The 22,098-nt window shown below is 36.5% G+C and overlaps 1 protein-coding gene across 1 annotated transcript in view; it reads right to left on the bottom strand.

Moving 5' to 3' along the window:
- Positions 1-1,525: 1,525 nt before the first annotated feature.
- The window catches only part of DKK2 (dickkopf Wnt signaling pathway inhibitor 2), a 112,308-nt gene continuing 91,735 nt past the window's right edge, over positions 1,526-22,098 (bottom strand). Inside the window, exons 2-4 of the mRNA XM_077142616.1 lie at positions 7,621-7,771; positions 6,325-6,480; positions 1,526-3,865 (exon numbers count right to left, since the gene is read on the bottom strand). Of these exons, the coding sequence (XP_076998731.1) occupies positions 3,615-3,865; positions 6,325-6,480; positions 7,621-7,771 (558 nt within the window). The 3' untranslated portion in view covers positions 1,526-3,614. The remainder of the gene's footprint in view (positions 3,866-6,324; positions 6,481-7,620; positions 7,772-22,098) is intronic.

Genomic DNA, 22,098 nt, shown 5'->3' with positions numbered 1-22,098 from the left:
CTGATGAGGTTTTGGCTAAAACCCATATTATCAAGTAGAAAAAAATGTTATGTATAATGAATTAAGAACATAAACATCTGGGAAATGATATGGGGGAAATTCTTCCTTCCCAATCTTGCAAGTTAATTTAATGTGAAGTAGCATGATAATTTTAGTCTCATTCCATTCCCTCACTTATTTCTCTCATGTGTTATGAATTATCAAGATTGGGAGAATTTTAAATGAAAATCTGGAATGAGAAATGCATTGCTCTGTCCCTTCCCCACCTTTTCTTTGGAACTATCTGTCTGGAGGAAGTCACTCTGTCCTGCTCCTGAATTTTGTAAATTGTACAGGGCTATTTTCAGCACGGCAAGAACTGAGGCTGTCTGGTGCTGTCTGTGAATCCATTTCTGGTGTTCAGAATTAGGTTGTCCACTCGCCTAGAGATATAGGTTACATTCTCCAATATTAACTTTATCAACAATAAGGAAAGAATGTAATGTCTTTAGTTAACTTGTTTCTTAAATGGTCTGAATTCAGCTGAGTTAAAGTGTAATTCATTGGTTCCCCTCTCAAACCCTAATGCAACAATAGGGATTTTGTGTCTTTGTTAAAAAGGGAAGTCAGAATGATTTGTCACTTCTCAGAGCATCTCACCGACCTCAGTGAAGAAGAAAAATCACCCCCATGTGATTGTTATGGTTGAAAAATATGCTTTAACTAGGAAATATAAGTGTTCTCAATTTGAGGAAATGGGTAACTGTTTAAAAATACATTCAAAGACTAATTAAAATGATGTGGGAATTATTTCAACAGTGCGTGGGGTGTCTTCAACTCTGACCTCTAGCTATGGTACAGTTTCAGCTTCAGAATGTTTATTTTCCCCATTGCCAGTGCATCACCATCTCTAATTCAACATGGGCTCTTACAATCATCCCTGTCTCATAATTCAGGGTACTGGTTGTCAAATCTGCGATATCTAGATTCAAGGAGCAGAGGAAAGACCCCCTTGCCAGGAAGTGGGTTTGAGTTCCTTCCAGGCCAGTTAACTCAGTTTGTCTCCTTTCACCTCCAAAGACATTTTGCACATTCTTTGTGCCATAGGGAAATGAGCTAATACTCTTAGCATGTTGGAATCCCTATTCTGGGAAATTTTAACCTGGAGAGATTTGGGGAGATATGCTACCTGTCTCCAAGTATTTCAAAGAAGTTTGTGTACAGCCCTTGTTCTAAGGATAAATGGGTAGAACTTGCAAACTGAAATATTTTGGTTAATGAAAAAATAACTTTCTAACAATTATAGCTATCCTGACGTAAAATAAGCTGCCTTAAGTAGCAGAAAGCTGCCTTGGCTCATTCATTCCTTAGTGCTGTGGTCAGAAGATGCCCACTCAAGCAGCTAAACCAGACCAAGTCACATTGAAGCCAGGTAGTTATCATTCTATGAATGTCCTTCCCAAGAACAAAACACAGGGAAATTTTTGTTCAATATTTGGAAGAGAAAAATTTAATATATTTTTATCTTATTATACATTTCCCCTAAATTACAAAGTCAATAGCTGCAAATATATTCTGCTACAAAGCTTTCTGTAAGAAATATCTCTATAAGAAAATACATCTCATTAACATTTCCTGTAAATAAATTATTTCAAATAATAATTTTTGATTGGTGAACATAAGGGGAAAAACTCAGGAACCAGATTGTAAATGTAATTGTTATATAGGAAATGCTTGACTGAAATGCTCCATTTTTTTGTCTCCAAGCTCATAGAAACCTGTTTGTACAGACTTTGACTGTTGGGTAGGTTATTTTTTTATTTCAGCCAACATGTGGGGAGAATGTAAATCTTCATCTTCCTAGTAAGTGGGTGTAGGAAGCTGCAATTCTTAATAGATATTAAGACAGAGGTTTAAATTTTATTGGTAGAAAATGAATTTGAGACATCAGGTGGGGTTTATATAAAAGAAAATCAAGGAGTGACTTGTTTAGAAAAGAAAAAGTCAAAAGTAACAGATGTAAGATAATGTTTTTTTTTCTTTTATGCTCTAGACATAATATTTAGAACTGCATGAGCACAAAGGTAATAAAGTGGTTTCTAGGACTTTAGAAACTGTGGTTTCTATAGATTAGCAATGTGTAGATTTTGCAAGTATTTTTTTTATATTTTTAACCTCAGTGGATGCAGAAGGCATAACCCATAACTTCAGCAATAAAACAGATATTGCTGAGAGAGAAAGGCACAGAAGAAAAATATGGTGCTGTTAGTAAGAAGCTTATGGTGGGCAATGGAACCTCACTGCACTATCTACCTTGGAAGTTCATTTCATGAGGCCTCCTCATACTAAAATTATTTTAGAACCTTAAAAATATAAAATGAAATTTTTGAAGAGACTAAGGATAACCAATCTCACACTAAACTCATATCTGTAGTAAATATGATGATGGTGAATTCTGTGGCGAATTTCCATTTAGGATATGTAGCCTCTTGGTTCAAGGTCAAAAAGTCAGCATTTGCTTCAGATATATGATTGACTTGTTGTCCAAATGTGGATAGAAAGTTTTCCCCATTTCCTTGCTGTGATTGAATGAAGGAAAGATAAAGCCCAAGTCTCTATTATCAGCTTTACCTTACCATGCTGCAAAGTGTGCAAAGAATAAAGGTATTTACCAGTCCAATTCTATCAATACATAGGGAATTTAAAACCTTTAAAAAAATAATGATCTCTCCATTAGATATTTTCCCTACATATTTTTGGAGATCTTGAAATTTTTGGCAATTTGAAAATTCAGCTCTGTGCTATGCAATGCTATTCACAATTATTGGTTATAGTTTTGCAAATAAAACATATTCAAAGTAGGAACTGCATAGAATCAAGACATGCAATGTGTTTCATTTTAAATCTGAATGAGCTGCTTTTTGTTTTATTATGCCAGTTCTTATTAATTACAGGTGAAATTAAGAATTAAGAAAACATAAATAAGCAGTTTGAGGGAAAACTTGTTTTCCATAAAGGCCTTAATAAAAGACATGCAATTATTTTGAAATTATTTGGAGAGTTTTGACTGCTTTTTTTCCTGCCCACCAAGGCCTTCAGTTCAGTCATTGAAATAGTATTCCAAATTAATAAATGATCCTGAATTGCAAATTAGCTATGATCAATGCTCTCGTTCCCTATTCATCAACTCTTTTCATGATGTAGAGCCTATTATACATACTGGGAGAAAGATAGTTTGTTAAACTACAACTTTGAATAGAAATATGGCTTTTAGGTTATCTTTATAGGCAATCATCAGCTTGAAGGAAACCTATCCTCCAGCGCCACCTAAACTTCCAGAGTTAATGGTATCTGTCAGTGATTTCCACCGTGTGCTTTTTTAATTAATAATTGCATTTTCACAAATGTGTACATTATTTACATAAACAAGTTGCATAATGGAAACACACTGGTTGCATGGCACTTGTCACCCACTGTAAACTGCTCCGTTCTCTTTTTCTTTCTGTGATCTGTATTCTTACCACACTCCTCACTTTAGCCCTTTTTAAGAGTTCCATCCTTCATTTTCCACCATGCTATAATGCATTAAATACACAAATTCACGGTCTGCTAGTCATGTTTTTCCCCATCAGTGATCAGATTTTCTGACACACATGGAGTCTGGCTTTAGAGGAATAGGTGGCATCTTTCCATACTTTGCAGGATAGGCCCTTGGCACAGTCACACCTCTGGAAAATTTCCAGCCCATGAGAGCCCTTCTTGCGCTGTTTGGTACAGACTTCCCCCTGATGGAGAACTGGCTTGCAGATTTTGGTCCAGAAGTGACGAGCACAGCAAGACCCTTCAATGCAGTCTGATGATCGTAGGCAGGGGTCTCCTTCATGCCCTACAGAGGTGATGACCAAAAGATAGTTTCATGACACTCTAGATAAGTTCTGCTTTACAATCAAGGAGCATATACAATACTTTTACTTATACTACCTTTCATGATTGACCATTTACAATGGAAAGTCCTAGATTTGGGGTCAGAATATCATGTTTAATGAATGTCCATCTTCTCTTTATTTTGTCAGGGTCTGCTTTTTAGGTATTTTTGTGATATCATTTGTTTTTAATTTTTCTGCTAGATGCGTGAAACATTAAACATAATTACTTTCAAATTAGTTAAGTGGATATCTTCTGGGAAGGTCTGAGCACAGCTCTAATTCAAGGAGAAAGGTAAAATTCTCATGGACTCCTAAGACCATGTTTTAGTTAGTGTCTAATCAAGAAAACAGAAATATTCCCTATTTAACATAGAGGACATTTAATGCAGAGATTTGGCCACACAATTAGTGGTAGAGTTAAGAAGTATCTGAGGATGGCAAAGCCACCCAGAGATTAACAGTGACAGGACATCACTACCATACTGAGACCAGAAGGTCAAATCCCAGGGCTGGAATCATGAGCCAAGACTATAATCCTAACAGGCCTATCTAGCAGGAACCGAAACCATTTAGGTAACACAGCTGTGCCAGAAACACTACCTGAGCAGGTGAAGTGGGGGAATACACTGACTGGTTCCTTCTGCCTTTCAATCTCCCACCATGACCAAACCCAGACAAAAAGGAGCCTGTGAAATGCAGTCTATAGGCAGAGCAGAAGAGGGCAAATACAACTCATGAAAGAGTTACAGCCCCCAGGATTAGCCCAGAACCCATCATATAAGACATGTAGAGTTACAATCTGGGTATTTTATCTAGAACAAAATATTAAGTCAGCAACTAGCACCCATCCATCATGGTTGGGTTGTAACCTGTCTAAAGCAGGGGTCAGCAATTTTTTTCAGTAAAAAATAGTAAATATTTTAGGCCATATGTTCTCTGTTGTAGTTCTCCAACTCTGCCCTTACATTGCAAAAACACCCAGAGAGGATGCACAAATGAATGGGCATGCCTGTGTTCCAGTAAAACATTATTTACTAAAACAGGTAGCAGGAAAGATTGGATTTATGGACCATAGTTTGCCAATTGCTGATCTAGAACTCTGTCATCTAGGATTGTGTCATTTGGACATAACTCACTAGTCATCAACATAGGATTCCTTCTTATTTACTAGAAAATTGTAAGTATAAGTAAATAAAAAAAATTTGCACAGTTGGAACTGTATTGTGACCTGTGACTTAGTTATCTGTTGGGATGAAGGATACTAATGTAGTAGCAAGTGCATGTAGATTTTGGTGGAAAAGCAATAAGGCAAATAGGGAAAGGATTTAGACATTCAGGGAATAGAAACAAAATAATTGGAGAAGAATTAGTTGTACATCTCTTTTGCAGTATCCATGTGACCACTAGTGTTTCAGGCCTGGCAGATAGGTCAGATATGATACGGAACACTAGATCTGCAGTACATGAACATGTGAGGAAATAGTTCGGTGGTCAAGCTGGGGAAATACAACATGAAAAAAGAGTTAGCCAGTTTTCCTCACTGCTGAAATTCTCAGAGCCTTTTATATATCAGTGTTTATTATAAAGTTCCAAAAATGGGGCAAAGCACTATTATAAAACTCATATGACTACAGGACACTTTTATTCACAGAATAACTTGAAAGAGTAGCCTTCTTCAAAATACACATAGGAAAACCCTCCTTTAAAAATGGTGAACTCTTTAAACTGAATAATTTCAGGCTTTCAAAATTTTACTATCAGCGATTAGGTATCCCAAATACTTTAATACCAGAAAGGGGATTGCATGGCAATACATAATATCATTGGAAATTAGTTATTTCTGGTAGATTGTTTTTTGACTAATAGACTATGCTTGTCCAGTAAAATAATTTTTCTGAATGTGCAAAGGTGAGAAAAAGACTCAAAAGATTAGGGATCCAATCATACATCAGCAAGCATTTTCCCTTTCATTTTTCAGAATGCCTTTATTCTTGTATATGCGACAGAAATGCTTGTATAGCAGGTTTCTTCTAAATTCCACATAAAAAGGAAGATCTGTTTAGAAAGTAGCACAGCTGATCAGGGTACTGCAATTCTCCTGAGATATACTTTCTAACATTTTAAGGTCTCTCCAAAACCTCTAATATCAACAAAAGTAGGAATTAAATCATTTTAGTTAAAACCTCGCTATTAGGGTGGGCCACATGGCTCTCAGCAGGCAAAGTTCTCGCCTGCCATGTCGGAGACCCGGGTTCGACTCCTGGTGCCTGCCCATGGGGGAGGGGGGGATCCCTCACTATTAAAGTACTGTTTTGTAAGTTTTTTTCCTAAAATAAAAAAAGGGATTAATTTACTAGCCTTTTCTTTTGCTTCATTATAAAACAAGAGAAAATAAACTTAGAACTACAGAGAGACTTACCTTTTATGTGTGACATCTTAGAATGTGGTCTTCCTAGGTTCTGCCATCCCAAGTCATGGTTTGAGTAATGACCATGGTTTCGATCTCTGTGCCGAGTGCCATCCAGAGCTGGGATGTGAGGAGTCAAGATGCTCTCAGTGACTGGGATGCAGATGCCTGGGGAGTCATGCAAGAGATTAGACCAATTAGAATCTGCAATGTGGTACTTATTCAAGTATTAACTTGATGTGATGTATGAAATCATTTCTCTATCCATCCATTCATCCATCCATTCATTTATTTACTGAGATTGGGTTTAATATAGTTTGGATCTGGAGGCAGCCTTCTTTAATTTGAATCTTGGCTCTCCAAAGACCAAGTGACCTTGGTCAAAAATAAGAATTAAAACAGAAACATTTTCACCAGGTTATTGTGAAAACATGCAAAGTGCTTAGAATAGTGACTTAGGAAAGAACTAAGTTAATGTTAGCTAGCCATATCTTTAAATTGTCTGACCAGAGATCCATCTGCAGGATCCAGGTTGTTTTGCTCAGTCAACATGACAATACTAGTCTAGACTGTAAATATCTCTGATGATTTGAAGTCTTCTTCCGTTTACCTCCTGTCCAAGGTACTCACAGTAGGGCTAGACTCAGAGTTCAGGAATAGGCATGGGAATAACATAAATCTGATTATGTTTCATGTGATTGGGTATATGTTTCTGATTACTTTCTGCAATGATTTAATGTTTGTCTTAAGTTGTCTGTGATTGTTCCATTCCCTCATGAATGTTGACTTGACTGCCTATAAATCCATTCAGATTGGTTGAGGCTCTGCTTTTGTAAAAGCTGAGGGCTAGAATTCTGTGTCTCTTTTAGGAGGCACCAACTGTGCCACCACCATGAGAGGGCCAGAGGGTGGGGCCTCTAAGGATGAGGTTTGGAATTTAATAACCAAAGTATCAAACTGAAAGAGGCACTCACAACTACATTTCTAAATGACAGCAGATTCTTTTCTTTGGTTCTTTTGTACATGCTCACCTATATGTTTAGTGAAACAAAGTATGTAGTTATTTATGTGCAACACTTCTACATGGCAGCACCCTGGATCAGACGAGATAATAAAATTCAGAAGGCAATAACAGCATGGGAAAATTGAGCTTTTATAGGTAATCCAGGTCACTTATGCAAACTTAGCACCTACCAGTCCTGAAAGACTCCCTACAAGTGAGTCAGACTAAGGAGAAGGTAGTCTCCCTTGGAATTCAGGCCTCCTATGAAAAGAAAGAGCCCATCAGGATATGGGGAGATTTCTTACCATTATTGCAACGGGTACCAGGGCAACACATGCCATCTCTATGGCAACGCTTCTTTTTTCTTCTGCACACCATGCAGGCTGATGAGCCTTGATGGGGACTGTGACAATATCTCCCAACTTCACATTCCTTATCACTGCTGCAAGGGTAGGCCTGTCATGACATAAAACAGCAACAGGAAAAGCAAAGTCTATTAGATTCTGTAATACCTGTGAAAAATTCATGTAGCAAATCATGATGAAAGTATACCACAGGTGCCTGGGTGGTTCAGTGGTAGAATGCTCGCCTTTCATGCAGGAGACCTGGGTTCGATTCCTGAGCCATGTATCCCCCCACCAAAAAGAAAAAAAAAAAATGTATATATATATATACACACACATATATATCAATTTACCCTTCCTACAAGGAAATATAGGTTATAATAATGTTCTGAACATATATCCTGTATAGTGGCAACTATTGATTGTTGATGATGACAAAGATAAAGAAGAAGTTGATCCTATTCAAAGGTTTTCATTGATTCAGCTTAGGAGTTAGGTTTTAGACTTGGCTGTTGCTTGGCAGAGCCCTTTGAGAGGGTCAGCAATTTCAGAAACTGTCATCATGTTGCTATTGGTTTAAGGTGCAAATGAGAAAGTCTTCCTAGTCACCTGGCTTTTCCTCTGCCTAATGAGGAAGAGGGGAAGGTTAAATAAAACAATCTTGCAAAGGGCTGTGCTGGATGCTAAAAAATATCTCCTCAAATTTGAAAGGAATATTTTAAGAGTGAATCCTCACAATTCCTGTCTGGGATGAGAAAGGAGGAAAAGCAGTTTGAGGCAAAGAACTGTTGAGCACAAAGGAATCAAGGAGAAGCATCATCCTCATTCCAAATGTGGTGATAAGCAGCAGCAGCGCTCTAGGTTGTCAGAGGGATGCTCAACTCCAATTAGAGCTTTAGGTTCTCAGGAGGCAAAAATAGCCCTTTAGTCTACTGCACCTGTAATTTATACAGGAAGGACTGCTGTATGTTATTTCAAAAAAATAAAAATAAACATTTCAATTATGACTGCTTTCCTCTTGGAAGTTTTTGGAACACAGAAAATATCCTTGCTTTCAGAAATGGAGAGCTGAGAAACTGACTTGTCATACCACACATAAAATTATTCAATTTCAAGGTACTCTGAGAGAAAGACTTATTTGCAAGGCTTTTTTTTTATGTTTTTTTTTTCTGTTTTTCAGAGTAATAAATGGCTATATTTTATTTTAATCATGAATAAATGATGAATATGTGACTATGGGATAGAACTTTTGTGACTCAAACAATTAGTGTGATTTGAACGTTTTACTTAAGAAATTAGGATTGATGGTCAAACTCTGCATGCGTTGGTTATTCCTTTCCCCTTCTCTCTTTCTCTCACTCTCTATCACTCTCTCTGTTTCTTACATCACCTTTTCTCCCCCTGCCCATCTAGTGCACATGTGTACACACTCACCCCTACATGTTTTCCATTTAGAGCTGATCATTTTCAGTTAAAAACAGGAAATAAATATGAAACTGATGTGTGATCTTGAAACATTACATGTGTGTTCTATAGGAAAAATATACTTATCATAATTTCAACTTACTGTTTACCCATAAAAGAATGACATTTAAAAACCACAAACTTCAAATTGAAAGATTGCCTTGGAAAGAATGCACAGTGGCAATGTTTGATGCATGCATTATAATTGGAACCAGATTAAAGCTACAAAAATGAATTTGCATATTATTGTCCCATTCTGTAAATCCATCTTTAGTCTTAAGAAGATCTGAATGAGCTTAAATTCAGAGTATTGGGTTATTTTTAAAGAATCCCAGACTGATGAAAACAAAACAAAATGTCACTTCCTGCCTTACCACACGCTTTTCCCCCAAGCACTTTGCCCCCTTCATATTTAGATCCATTAATTTTAATTGAAATACAATTCACATGTTTCTGATTTATTTACATTTATTTCACCAAATTGTTTCCTAAGAAACATTTGATGTCTTAAAAGTTTCTTTCCTCAAAAATAGGACATGTTCTTTCAACAGAAATAAACACATGCCACCTAAAACATCATGTGTAATTTACAACTCAAACAAGTCTTCAAGGGACTCTGAAAATGGGATAATACTTGGTTCCACCCCTAAAAAATAAATCTATGTTGCAGAAAACAAGTTGATGGTTAAAAGTAGCTCATATATGCAGAAAAACAGGGAAGGAGAATCATCTTCCCATTTTCATTTGAAGGGAAGTAGAACATATTTGATGCAGATGATATCAGAAGAAGCAAAATGCACAAGAGTCCTCTTACTTGGGATCACAATAAAATTCAGAACAAAAAATTCAATTCTTAAAGCAGGAAGCTCACTTTAATCTAAGTCAGAAAATATATTAGGGACATGTAGTTTAATTTTGATTCAATATATCTTTTAAATAGCAAAAAGTGGAAAAAATACAATAGCTTGAAGTGGAAAAAATACAACAGGAATATTTAAAAAATTGAAGGTTTTAGATAAAGGAAACTTTTCCGTTCTAGGAATGGAATCCTAAAACATGATATTATGAAGATTTTTTTTAAATAAAAAAAATGTATAATTGAAATACAAGGTGATTTCAATTCAACTCCTGGCTTCAGTAAATAGCATTTATGTATGAATGAATTCAAGAAGAGAGTAGATAAATTGATTTGAAGCAGTTTTAGGCAAAGAAGTAATATTTGGGACATGCTTATGTTCTGAAATCAATGTTTCCCAGAAGTTCTACTCAACCACAAATCTTGCCTTGGCATGAAAATTAGCAAGAAAACATACAGCTTGAGAGAATATGGATCTAATGTTCTCATATTTACAGTCTAATGCATTAATTTTCAGTAAAATGTTAGAAACAGGCATTTGCAATTCAAGTATGTAGGCTCTGCAGTTTGTCATTGGGTTGTTTCTTACACTAATCCCTCTAATTATGTCTATGAATAGAATCACAATAGGCCAAAGAGAGAGAGGATGAGAAGAGCGGTTATGGAGAGGACTTTGATGAAGTGGTGACCGTGACAATGAATGGATGGCTGAAGGAAATTGCAGACACTAATCCAAGTGCCACTCAGAAACTCTCACATAGGAATTCTCATTTTCCATTTACTCTGGGCTGCAAAGTCTGTCACTTGGTCCTATTGGATCATGATTTTATGACAAAAGAAAGTAGTCTACGTTTTCATGTAACAGAAACAAACAAATGTTTCCCTTTCCCTGGTACTTATTCTGCAGGTGGATCCGAAGGCCTTTTTTTTTTTTTTTTACTATGAAAATTATTAATGGTGGATTTTGTTTTTTAATGGTGGAATTTTATGGAGCTTCACTGACATGAGCTGCAATGAACAAACTAGAAAACATTCCTTTTTTTCTAAGGCTACTGGGAATGAAGTAAAGAATTAGGGAGAAATCTTACCACGTCTGTCTCATGCTAAAATGTCCCACAATTGAATAAGAAATTGGGCTCTGCGAGCATCGGGAATGCTCAACTTCAGGCAGAGTCATTCGTTAGCCTGCCACAATTAGTAGATAGATTAACTTGAGGTGCAGAACAATAGCATCTGAGTGACCATAAATTACAAATGTATGAGAGTTATCAATCATCGGGCCAAAATACATGGAAGTTTTGTCAACCCCTTTCTGGTGTAAAAATAGAGTGTTTTCTACAAATAGCAGTGCTAGTTCTCACTATAACCGTGACATGAACTAAAAAAAGAGTGAACACCGTGGATAAACTTGAAATTAAAGTCTATCAGAGATTAGCATTTCTATTTTGGCATGAAGGATTTATTTTTAAAGTCCACATCTTCTGTGATAATTTGGAATCATTATTTAAAATTTTAGCAATGAAGTGAAGTGAGGTTTGTTTAAACAAGAGGACTTGGGGGTCCAAACTGTTCTGCCTTTCTGTCATGACTAAGAGCATCATAGAATAAGGGTTTAAAACACACTTAGATAACATGTTTAAATGATGACTTATGTCCTGAATTTAGATACTAGAAAAATGAACTTGGCCACTTCTCTTTTCTAGAAGCCTCCAAATACCAACAGCATGTCCTGCTGCAGCTGTTGGAAAGAGAGAACACTGGCAGAAAACACTGGCAAGTCTGTAAACATTTCCTCATTCCATTTCTCCATGACAGTTTCATGTCCACTTAAACTTGATGCAACTCAGATTTATAAGAATTATATGTGCAAGCAATGATAATTAAATAATATTCTGATGAACTAAGTAAAATTAAATGCAGTTCTGCCTCTTGTATGGATTGAATCTCTTTTTTCCCCCAATTACTCTCAAAATTGCAGAAAAAAGACCTATAAAACTAAACACTAAAGGTTGAATTTATTCTTATTTTTCAATTACTGATCATCACCTAGAACATACAAATGCCACAATGAGGCAATAAGATCCCCAAGAAAAATGAAATGAGAAATAGTGTTTCAGGTAACTTATCAGTACTGATCATTGAATAGATCTTTGGCCATAACTAAAACCGTAGTTTAACTACCAAGTTTTCAAAATAATGGCATTGTTCCTGCTTAATAATGGGAAGAAAAAAAGTGAAACAAAGTGTTCATGTGGGATGGCCACCCATCCAGATTCTTGCAAGACTGTCCTAGTTTTGTTGTTGTTTTAATCGGGACGGTCCCTTCTTCCCACAAGCACTGTTTGTAAAAATCTCAGAAGTTTTTTGGAGCCAGCAAAACGTCATCAGCTGGGTAGGCAAAAGAAAGCCTGCAGGGGACAACCCAGCTGTGTGAATGAAAAACATTTGGGGCGAGTGGATAGAAGGAGGTAGCAGCAAAGAGTTGGGGACTGGCTCATATCTGGGGTGTCTGAGTACTGCAGAAGTTTGGCAATTATTTTGGGGAAACCGGATCAAATTGACTTCTCTGAGGTCCTTAGAGAAAAGATTAATTTCCTTTGACATGACATTCCATGTGATTCAACTTGAACACGCAAGGTATGCTACCCCTTGAGGTGGCCATTTCAAAATCAAATACTAAAATTACAACCGCAAAAGGTGCGAGGGGCATATACCTAACTAGCTAATGCACAGTTATGTCCTATATGACAAAGTTTGTGTAATCTTTTCCTTTGTCCACAATTACCTCTAGGGGCTTGGGATATGCTAAATACATCTTAAGGTCAGGAGGATAAAGCTAAATTAAATTTGAAGGGAAAAGTTCAGATATGTCATGATGTTTTGGATGGTAGCCATAGGTTTGATTAAGCAACTGCTTGGGTATTCATTCAAACATTCAATAAATATTTATTCAATATGTATTCATTGAGTACCAAATTATAAACCAGTTCGATCTACATTGTTCTGCTTGTGTAACCCTTAAAATAATTTGGAAAAATACCTATCCTTTCACACACTTGACATCTAAAATTTCCAGCATAAGTTCAAGCTTCTTTTATTAATAGAAAGCAGAATGCTAAATATTTTATAAGATGAAGATCACAGCAATTTGACACAATTCAATAAAATAACTTTTAATTAACATATTGATCAATGCATACTGATGCTGAAATAAATCCCAGCATATTTATCCATAGGTTTTTTTCCTTGAAAAATTGAGGTGGTTTTAGGAAATATTCAGTTGTAATTGGAAATATACAAGTAATTCATTTCCACTTGTTTGAATGTTCTGTATTCAGAATTTTCCAACTGGGACTGAATTGTACTTCTAAAGAATTAAAAATAAGACAAGAAAAGGCAGGATGCTTGTGAGTTTAAGATGTCCTGATCAATCATTAAGAATGTCATTGTTAAAACCCATGTTCTAAATTTTGCTTTATCATCCAAAAGTTTTTTTCTACCTCTTGCTAATGCACAATATTATGATTTGGAATACATGAGGGTTTTGCCTTTTTTCCCATAAAATTGAAGAAGACATTATGATCCCAAGCACATTCCCAGTCAATTTTAGGAAAAAGCACACATAAAAATTGAGAATCTTAAAAAGGACCCTCTTAAACAATCCATGCTATGCTCTCAATGGAAAATCTTTGAGGAACTTCTATATACATTTAGTTTATAGACTAAGGTAATTGAACATTTAGCATCTGATATAAAAATTCAGAGCCTAGAGAATTTCCACTAACACAGATTGGATTATAAATTAAGTACGATGGATTTCTACCAGTGGCCCATTAGCTTCCCCAATGTATTCAGAAATTCTCACTTAAATCCTAAGAACCAAGACTTGTAAGAAATAAAAGCAAGACCCTTTCTAACTTGGGCTGTTCCACACTGTTCTCCGTACACCATTAAGCAGAAAGGAGACTCTAAGGAATTCCCTACTTTACACAATAGACCACATCCTCATCTGTAACATTCACATTATTGATATTGATGTTTTTTGCGTGTGTAATTGGGGAACGCTAACCCTTTCCATATGTACTTATCACCTGGACAAATCTAAGCTATGTGGTTCACCTGGCTTTTGATCATTAGTTTGCTTTAATCTATTTCCCCCTCATCTGGAATATACGGGACAAACCACTTCTCTGCTATGCTTGGGAAGCAGCATCTTAGGAGGTGGTTTTGAAGCAGTGGCTAGAGTATACTCCTTATATAATTACGAAACCCTTCATAATTCTGTGATTGACAGAATACAATTGTTCTAAACAGAGGAAGAAACTGTACAATTCCAATGTCTGTTACAAATTCATATTGAATGGATTAAATGTCTATAACGTAAAATTTTCATTGTAATTTAAAAAATTTGCCTGACCTCATGATCTTCAAAAAGGGAACACAGTAGGAAGGATTCTGGAATTATCCTGGAATTTGAATTATGCCTCCAAAGTTACTCTGTTTTACGGTCTCAGACAATTACTTAACGAAGCCTCAGTTTTCTCCTTAATGAAATGAATATCATTCCTATTTTACAGCAGTGTTTCCCAACTTATCTAATAATAAAAATCCTGTGGAATTTCTTCGAGATCTTTTATTCATAGACTCCTTCACCTAGAGACTATAATTCTGCAGAACTGAATGCTGCCTAGGAAACTGTATTTTAATAAGCACTGTCCAAGATCTTATGATAAGGGAAGGTGGGGAAACAGTGCTTTATAGAATTGTTACAAAGATTAATTCTGCTTCCTGCATATATGTCATATAAGCATACCATATATAGTCCAGATCTATATGCGATATGGACACAATATCATCTCCCAGAAATAAATTATTCTAAGCAGGGAATTGCTTCCCTGACAATAACATGAGTCTAAGTAAGAGACGCACTAACAACAAACACACCATTGTACTTTGGGAAGAAAAGTGTGGACTCAGAACTGTCAACACAACCATTCAGGCTGGATTGTTTCATATCCTCATGTGGTGTTCACCTGTGTGTTGCTGGTGACGCATAGTTTTGTGGTTTGCCTTGCGTCTTGTACCTTTGGTTCTTTACAAAAAATTACTCACCCTCCCCATAGCAAGCATGGTAAATAGATGATATGCTTTCATTATTTTCTATTATTTGTAGAGCTTCAAAGTTTCCTTTTCCAATGGAAATCACATATTTAAAATTCAAAAATTCATTTCCAGTTAGATATGAAAGCAACTTACTTTCCAATCATTGTTAAGAAAAGACATTCTTTATGATTATAGAATAAGTCAAAGTTGTTAAATATTTCTGTGCCCAAAATGTAAAAAACTTAAGAACTTTAAATATTATTTCAGTTTGAGTCATTTTTCACTTACAATGCCATGGGTTTGGGTATTATGAGTTTCATTTGAATACACACACATATACATATATATTTGTATATGCATATAAAGTTTTCTGAGGAAATACACCCAAGAAATGTGCTACAGAGTTTACCCATGAGAAAGTGGACAGGGTGACTGAGAACAAAAAAAAGAGAAAAATTTGATTTTCATGTAAATTATTTTAAACATTTTATAATCAGCACTAGGTAAATGTATTATCTATTATAATTAATGCACTTTTAAAAAGAAGTAACATTATGAGATTCGAAGTGAAATTTCTCATTGCCTGCTAATTAATGCCTCTCGGTTTTCATATTAGGAAGACTTGGCAACTTATAAGAACTTGGGTTTTCCAGAGTCAGGGTTCTTTATAAGAAGCAATCAGTCTGAACTTTGTTGATTAAAATTTTTCTGTTTTGTTTCATAAAGATCATCGTATTAGCAGTGTGGTGGTTTGGAGGTTTATGCACTACAGAAAACCATGTTCTTAAAGCTAATCCATTCCTGCGGGTGCAAACCCTTTGTGAGTAGGACTTTTGATGAGGCTGCTTTAGTTAAGGTGTGACCCACCTCATTCAGGCTAAGGCCTTAATCCTATTACTGGAGTTCTTTATAAATGGAATGAATACACAGAGAGAGAAAACCATGGGGGCAAGAAGCTGAAATCAACAGAATGTGAAAGAGAAGAGAGAGACCAACAGATGCTGGCATGCGTCTTGCCATGAGACAGAGGAGCCAAAGGGTCACCAGCAGCTGGTCTTTGGGAAGTAAGCAGCGCCTTGATGATGGCTTGAGTTGGACATTTTCTTGGCCTCAAACCTAGTTTCTTGATATTCTGACCAAAGATTTCAAAAGTCAGGTTATCAAATTATTTCAGAAATTTATAAAATGATTGGGTTGAAAGCCCAAACTTGGAGAATATGAGAATATCTTTATTTTTACTTTCTGATAATAACAATTGTAGGTACATGTGCTGTTTATTAAAGTAAAGTACTTTTTCAAACAATAATCAATATGTCAATACACACATGGACTTACTTTTTCAACTTACTACCCCAGAGAACCTATTTAAATCCTTATTGTTTGGACTTCAGAAGGAAGGAAAGGTTAGCACAGAAGGGCATAGGAAATTTATGTCTACTGAACAACATGACATATAGAAGATATCAATCATGGACATATAATTCTACTAAAATGTCTATTTAAATGCTATGCTAGAGGATTAGAAGGGAAGAACTTATGAGCCAGATGCCAGATCCGAGATCTGTTGGTTTGTGTGACACTGGTGCTCAAATCTCAGCCTCAGAAATGTGGTACATCTCGTGGTGACATACTCAATGTGTTAGTAATCCCCAGAAGAATATATTAAAGATGTCGGTCCCCCACTCCCACGGCCCACATCACAGTACATCTGCTTTGTTGTAGTGACAAGCACATTCTCAAGAGTGCAAGAGAGGTCAGATGATTTGTTACTAGATGAAAAAGATGAAACTGTGTCTCAAAGTTTATATAACTTTCCTTCCATCCATTGTGTGTTTCAGCCTATCCAAAAAATGTGTCCCTGTGTGTTTCTGCTGCCTCTTTTGTTGGTCCTTGTTCATTGCTAAGGATCCTCATGTGTACTGGCACTGGATTTTAACAGCAGCCTTTGCAGCAGCCATGGGACTTTAAAATGTGAGATGGGTGGGGGAGAGTGGGAAAGAGAAGTGGGGTGCAGTTAAGAGCGTGAAGAGCCCCCAAGGGAATGAGATAGATATGTTCACTTCAACACAGTTCAAGTGCTATTTTGGTTAATAGGAAGTCTAGGCAACCAAAGACAACAAAATTCATTAGCCAAATGGTTAATAGAGTTCTTATAGAACTTTGCTAGAGTCAATCTCTAGTCCTATAATTATTCATTTTTCTTTCCTTAGATCCAATTTCTAGGACCATTTTTAGAATACTATATGAAATGCTACCCTGTTTTGTTTGTTTAAAAATAAGAATGAAACTATACTACAAGTAAGAAGGCCAGAAACACCTTTGTCCTTAGCACGGCATAAGGACATCATATGCTTTAACCACATAGGGCTTCTTGCATGTTCCTGGCCAACCAAGCTCCTTCATGATTCTATGCATTTGCAGACACTTTTCCTCTGACAAGGACACCCTGCCTCCATCCACTTCACCAACAGAATAATTCCAACTCATCATTCACAGATTGCAAAAGTGACTTTATGTCTGGGAAGCCTGGGCTGGTCCCCCCAAACTCAGCTAAAAATTGAATACCCCTCCGTATTCTGCACCCTACTACCACCTCCTGTTATCTGTATTGTGGTATAGATCATGTGCTATTGAATTCACATCTGCTTACTTTATACTCTCTGAGTGCAGAATTCTCTTTCATCTCTGTATTTGCATAATGCCTGCAATATATGTAAGTGTCCATTTTTACCCACTAACGAAATAATGAATGCGATTTCATTGCATCAGTGGTTGAAAATTTTACCATCTCCTCCTGATTCTTGTGAAGCAAAAGGACCAGGCAGGAGATGGCATAAAGAGAGACCTTGAAAATTAGGAGATGGTTTTATAGATACTTTGAAACAGATTTTTTTTAATGAGCTAAAACCTATATAAACCATCTATTAACTACAGCTATATGGCTAAGGACATCATATGCATCTAAGAAGAAAGAAGGTTGCCTGATGAGCAATTTCCCGGCCACAAACTTGGCTGCAAGTCTTTTCATGTTAAACCATCAGATTAAAATTTCAAGTGGTGCTACCAGTTCTTTTAGATTGCATAGATTACCTTTCATAGATCGTATTTTCCACATATAAATTATCTAAACATGAAAGTACGCTCTTTCATCTCTAAGCAATGTCAATTATCTATGCCACAACAATAATTCTGTGCTAGAAGCCATACTTGGAAGTCACTGCATTTCACCCTTCTCCTAAATGCCCTCTGGAAATTATTTAAGCTTAGTGGGGGAATGGGAAGTATGGCAGCGGTTAAACTGCTGAAGATCAGATGGAGCTGGTGACACTTCCCACTCTAAATACCTTTGACTTTTCTTTGCTCCTGTCTTTAAATATTTTTCTTGTTGGTAGATCACATCTAATAGTGTCCTTGCTTAACCTCTACTACTATGAGGCATTATTGCAATGAATCAAGAAGGTGAGTAACTCATTAGGGCTTTTTTTTTTTTTTTTTTTTTTGGCATGGGCAGGCACAGGGAATCTAACCCGGGTCTCCGGTATGACAGGCAAAAATTCTGCCACTGGGCTGCTGTTAGCACTGTCCTCATTAGGACTATTTTAAAATATCTTATTGGTATGTAGATGAAGTATTTAGGGGGTCACATTTCCTGATATGTCCTAGTCACACCAATAAAGAAACCAGCACATAACAATTAAAGCACTTTTTCCAGATGCTTACCTCATGGAATGCCACCAATGAAATATTTATTTAATATCTAAATTGCATGTGTTACTAACAAAGTCAGTCAGACAAGGTTCTCACCAGCTCTGATGAATTACTTAAATCTCATTAGTGTGTACATTTTCATCAAAAATATGGACAGTAGGGCAGGCCACAGTGGCTCAGCAGGTAGAGTTCTCACCTGCCACGCCCGAGACCCGGGTTTGATTCCCATGCAAAAATATATATATATATTGGACAGTGCACATAGGTTTTGAAGCCAGTTTGTTTCAAATGTCTACAATCCTTGAACTCATCTAACTCCCGTCCTTGTGCCCATACCTACTTGAATTTTAAAAACACCCACATATATTTCAGGTCTGGTCCCAAATATAGGAAAGTATAGACATTTGCAAAATGTTTTCTTCAGTCTAAGCTAGGTTCATATTTGGTATATGCAGAAAGATGATATAAGCCTATTACCTGCACAAAGGCAGAAAATAAGAACTCTGCATTCTAAGTCAAGTTTCCTAAGTTACAAATGTACTCCATGTTTTAAGTCCAGGAAGGGATGTCACCATGCATACAAAAATGTTAAGTCCTTATAAGCCTCCTGTGCAGTGTTGCTACACAGCTTAGAGTCTGAAGTGATTGGATTCCCTCGTTCTGGAGGGATAGGAAAGACACGTCACACCTGGGCACAGCAGGTATCAGACGGGATGGATTACAGTCTGACTATAACATTTCCTGGGTTTTAATGAGATCACCAGAACTTTATTCACACAAACAAGTCAAGTTGTTTCCACATTAACATTGGATGAAGTGATTTTTATTATAAAAGCCAGAACTAGCCAGGCTCTTGTCTGAGGGCAGATCAAAAGCATACGCATCTGGTCATATACTGCTTTTCATCTCCCCTCCCTGTCTAACGCACGCTGATCAAATTCTGCCTGGGATTTAAAATAAGATGGCTTGCAAAAGCCAACATTAAATGCTTGAAATAGGACTGCTTATTCCATAGTAATGAGAATTGGAACTGTACTTCTATAAATGGCATATTGAAAACTGTTTACAACTTGCAAATGATGTTTCCAAGAAGCATTAGAATGCCTTTCTTATATAGAAACATTAATAAATGACAGCAAATTTGCTAAAAAGTCCAGTCCTGCTTTCTGGGGAAGCTTCCAAAAATGAATCACAGATCTTCAAAGCAAAGTTTCATGGGATGAAACAGTTAAAGGTACAATTAACCAGTCGCTGATTATATAATAGCAATTAATATTAATACTTAACAGCAACTGTGTCTAGAACTTTTGGTTTCAAGGCAATGAACTTTTTAAGTATTAACAAATTAGCTCTCTCTGTCATAATCTGCCACCATATGTTTGGAGAGCTCTGGGGAGAACTTTAACATTCATGTGTTTTGTCCTATTAATGTTTGCAGTGGGATCCTTCCCTGGCTAGATAAACACGTTTGGATGTACAGAGATGGAGTAATAAAACACACCCATGTCCCAGTGTCTGGCTGGTTCTTTGCTGAATCCTCAACCAATATTCAATCAAAGGCAGAAATATGTTTCCAGTGATAGAACTGTATGGTTTTCATTGAGGACAGGCTTTGCTGAAAATAATGCAAAAATTGTCTGGGAATTTGGGTGCATAGCCTGGGTGTGGTGAGGAGAGCTTTTCACAATTCTCACTAGAGTTCAGTAATTCTCCACATACCCTCAGCCCAGCCATGGGTCCTTAATTTTATCATCTCACCAGCCAAAAATTTCTCCTGTTAACAGATGCCACAATTGCTAGACCTTCTCTAAAGACTGCACATATTTTCCTGTGACCCTGAAAATAACAGTCTCTTGGAAACTGCCAATATTTTGCAGATGTGCTCATTATGAAATGACTTCACAATTTATGTAGGCACTTTATCGATGCGTCGCCATAGTCCAACAAAAACCCACCACTGGTGGAAACCCAAGACAAATCCTAATTGTAATCACTTTTCTTTGATGGTTTCACAAATTTTTAAAAATCAAAGAATTTCATTTACTGGAGATTTAATGATTTAAGGGATTATTATTAATTCTTATTTTTAATAACTTGATTACAGTTATTTTAAAAAACTTTAAAAACTTTAAAAAGAAAACTCTTTTCTGTTAAAGATACAATCAAAAGTTTATGGATAAAATAATGTGATGTCTAAGCTTTATTTTTCAATGTTTTCATGGGAGCCAAGGATGAGTGAGAGAGTGTGAGTGAAACAAGATTAACCATGAAATGAAAATTGCTGAAGCAGGGAGATGGGCACATAGGGGTTAACTCAGATTAGCCTCTCTAACTGTGCATATGTTTGAAATTTCCATTAAAAAAAAAACTAAATGAATTTCTGTAACAAATTATCCAAAACTGATCACCATGCAGTAGCCTACTTCAGATATAATCTCAAATCTCTTGGTTCTCATACATGAAGCACAGGCAGTACCCTGGCAATGTAGAATCAAATGTCTGTCCTGATTCCAGCTCCACCTTGGATCAGACTGAAAAGACGTTTGGTGGTATAAGCAAACTCCTACTTGTGGAATGAGCTTCCACATGGTAGATTGTTCACAATCCACTAGGCAGAGGTATCCATTATTTAATTGGATTTATGGTTTGGTGCTTAAGCTCCCTCCAGCCTCAAATTCCTAAAATGCAAATTATCCCAGGAGCCACTGGGAAAATAATTCATTCCAAGCCTTTGGGACTCATTGGCTATTCACTGAAGGCTATCGATGTAGGCATCCAGAGGAAGTAAAGGCGATTAGGACATGGTCATTAACCTCAAGAGATTCATATTAAACAGGGCAGAGATGAACAATTGTTTTTGTGAAAACTCACAACCCATTTGGTGATGATACGCTTAATCTCAGCTCTTGTCTTTTCAAAGAATACACAGGAACACTACCATTCTGAAATAGGAAAAGCAGAGGGAAAGACAAGAATTGATATTATTAGACAGAATAAAATTATTTTATAGATACATGAGTCTCTTGACTTTTATTTATTTATTTGTTTATTTATTTTTGGTCTTGGAATAACCAAGTTATTCTAGTATGACCCAGAGGTATAGGGTATCTCTCTATATTAACTACATCAGCCAAAGCCAATGTTTCCCTACTCCCATGCCAGCCCTCACCTGGTAACAGTTGCTTCAAAGATACTAAAAAGATTAGATGTACTCTGTAAAATGTCACATTGTGTGGAAACATTTGTTGAATGTATGTCTAGTTGGAATGACAGAGCTCTCTGCTTTTCAGAAAAAATAAAGGTAAGTA

The sequence above is a fragment of the Tamandua tetradactyla genome, chromosome 24, assembly GCF_023851605.1.
Source record: "Tamandua tetradactyla isolate mTamTet1 chromosome 24, mTamTet1.pri, whole genome shotgun sequence".
NCBI classification, from domain to species: domain Eukaryota; kingdom Metazoa; phylum Chordata; class Mammalia; order Pilosa; family Myrmecophagidae; genus Tamandua; species Tamandua tetradactyla.
Note: the sequence above shows the minus strand (reverse complement) of the source record. Positions and strands in the feature narration are given on the sequence as shown.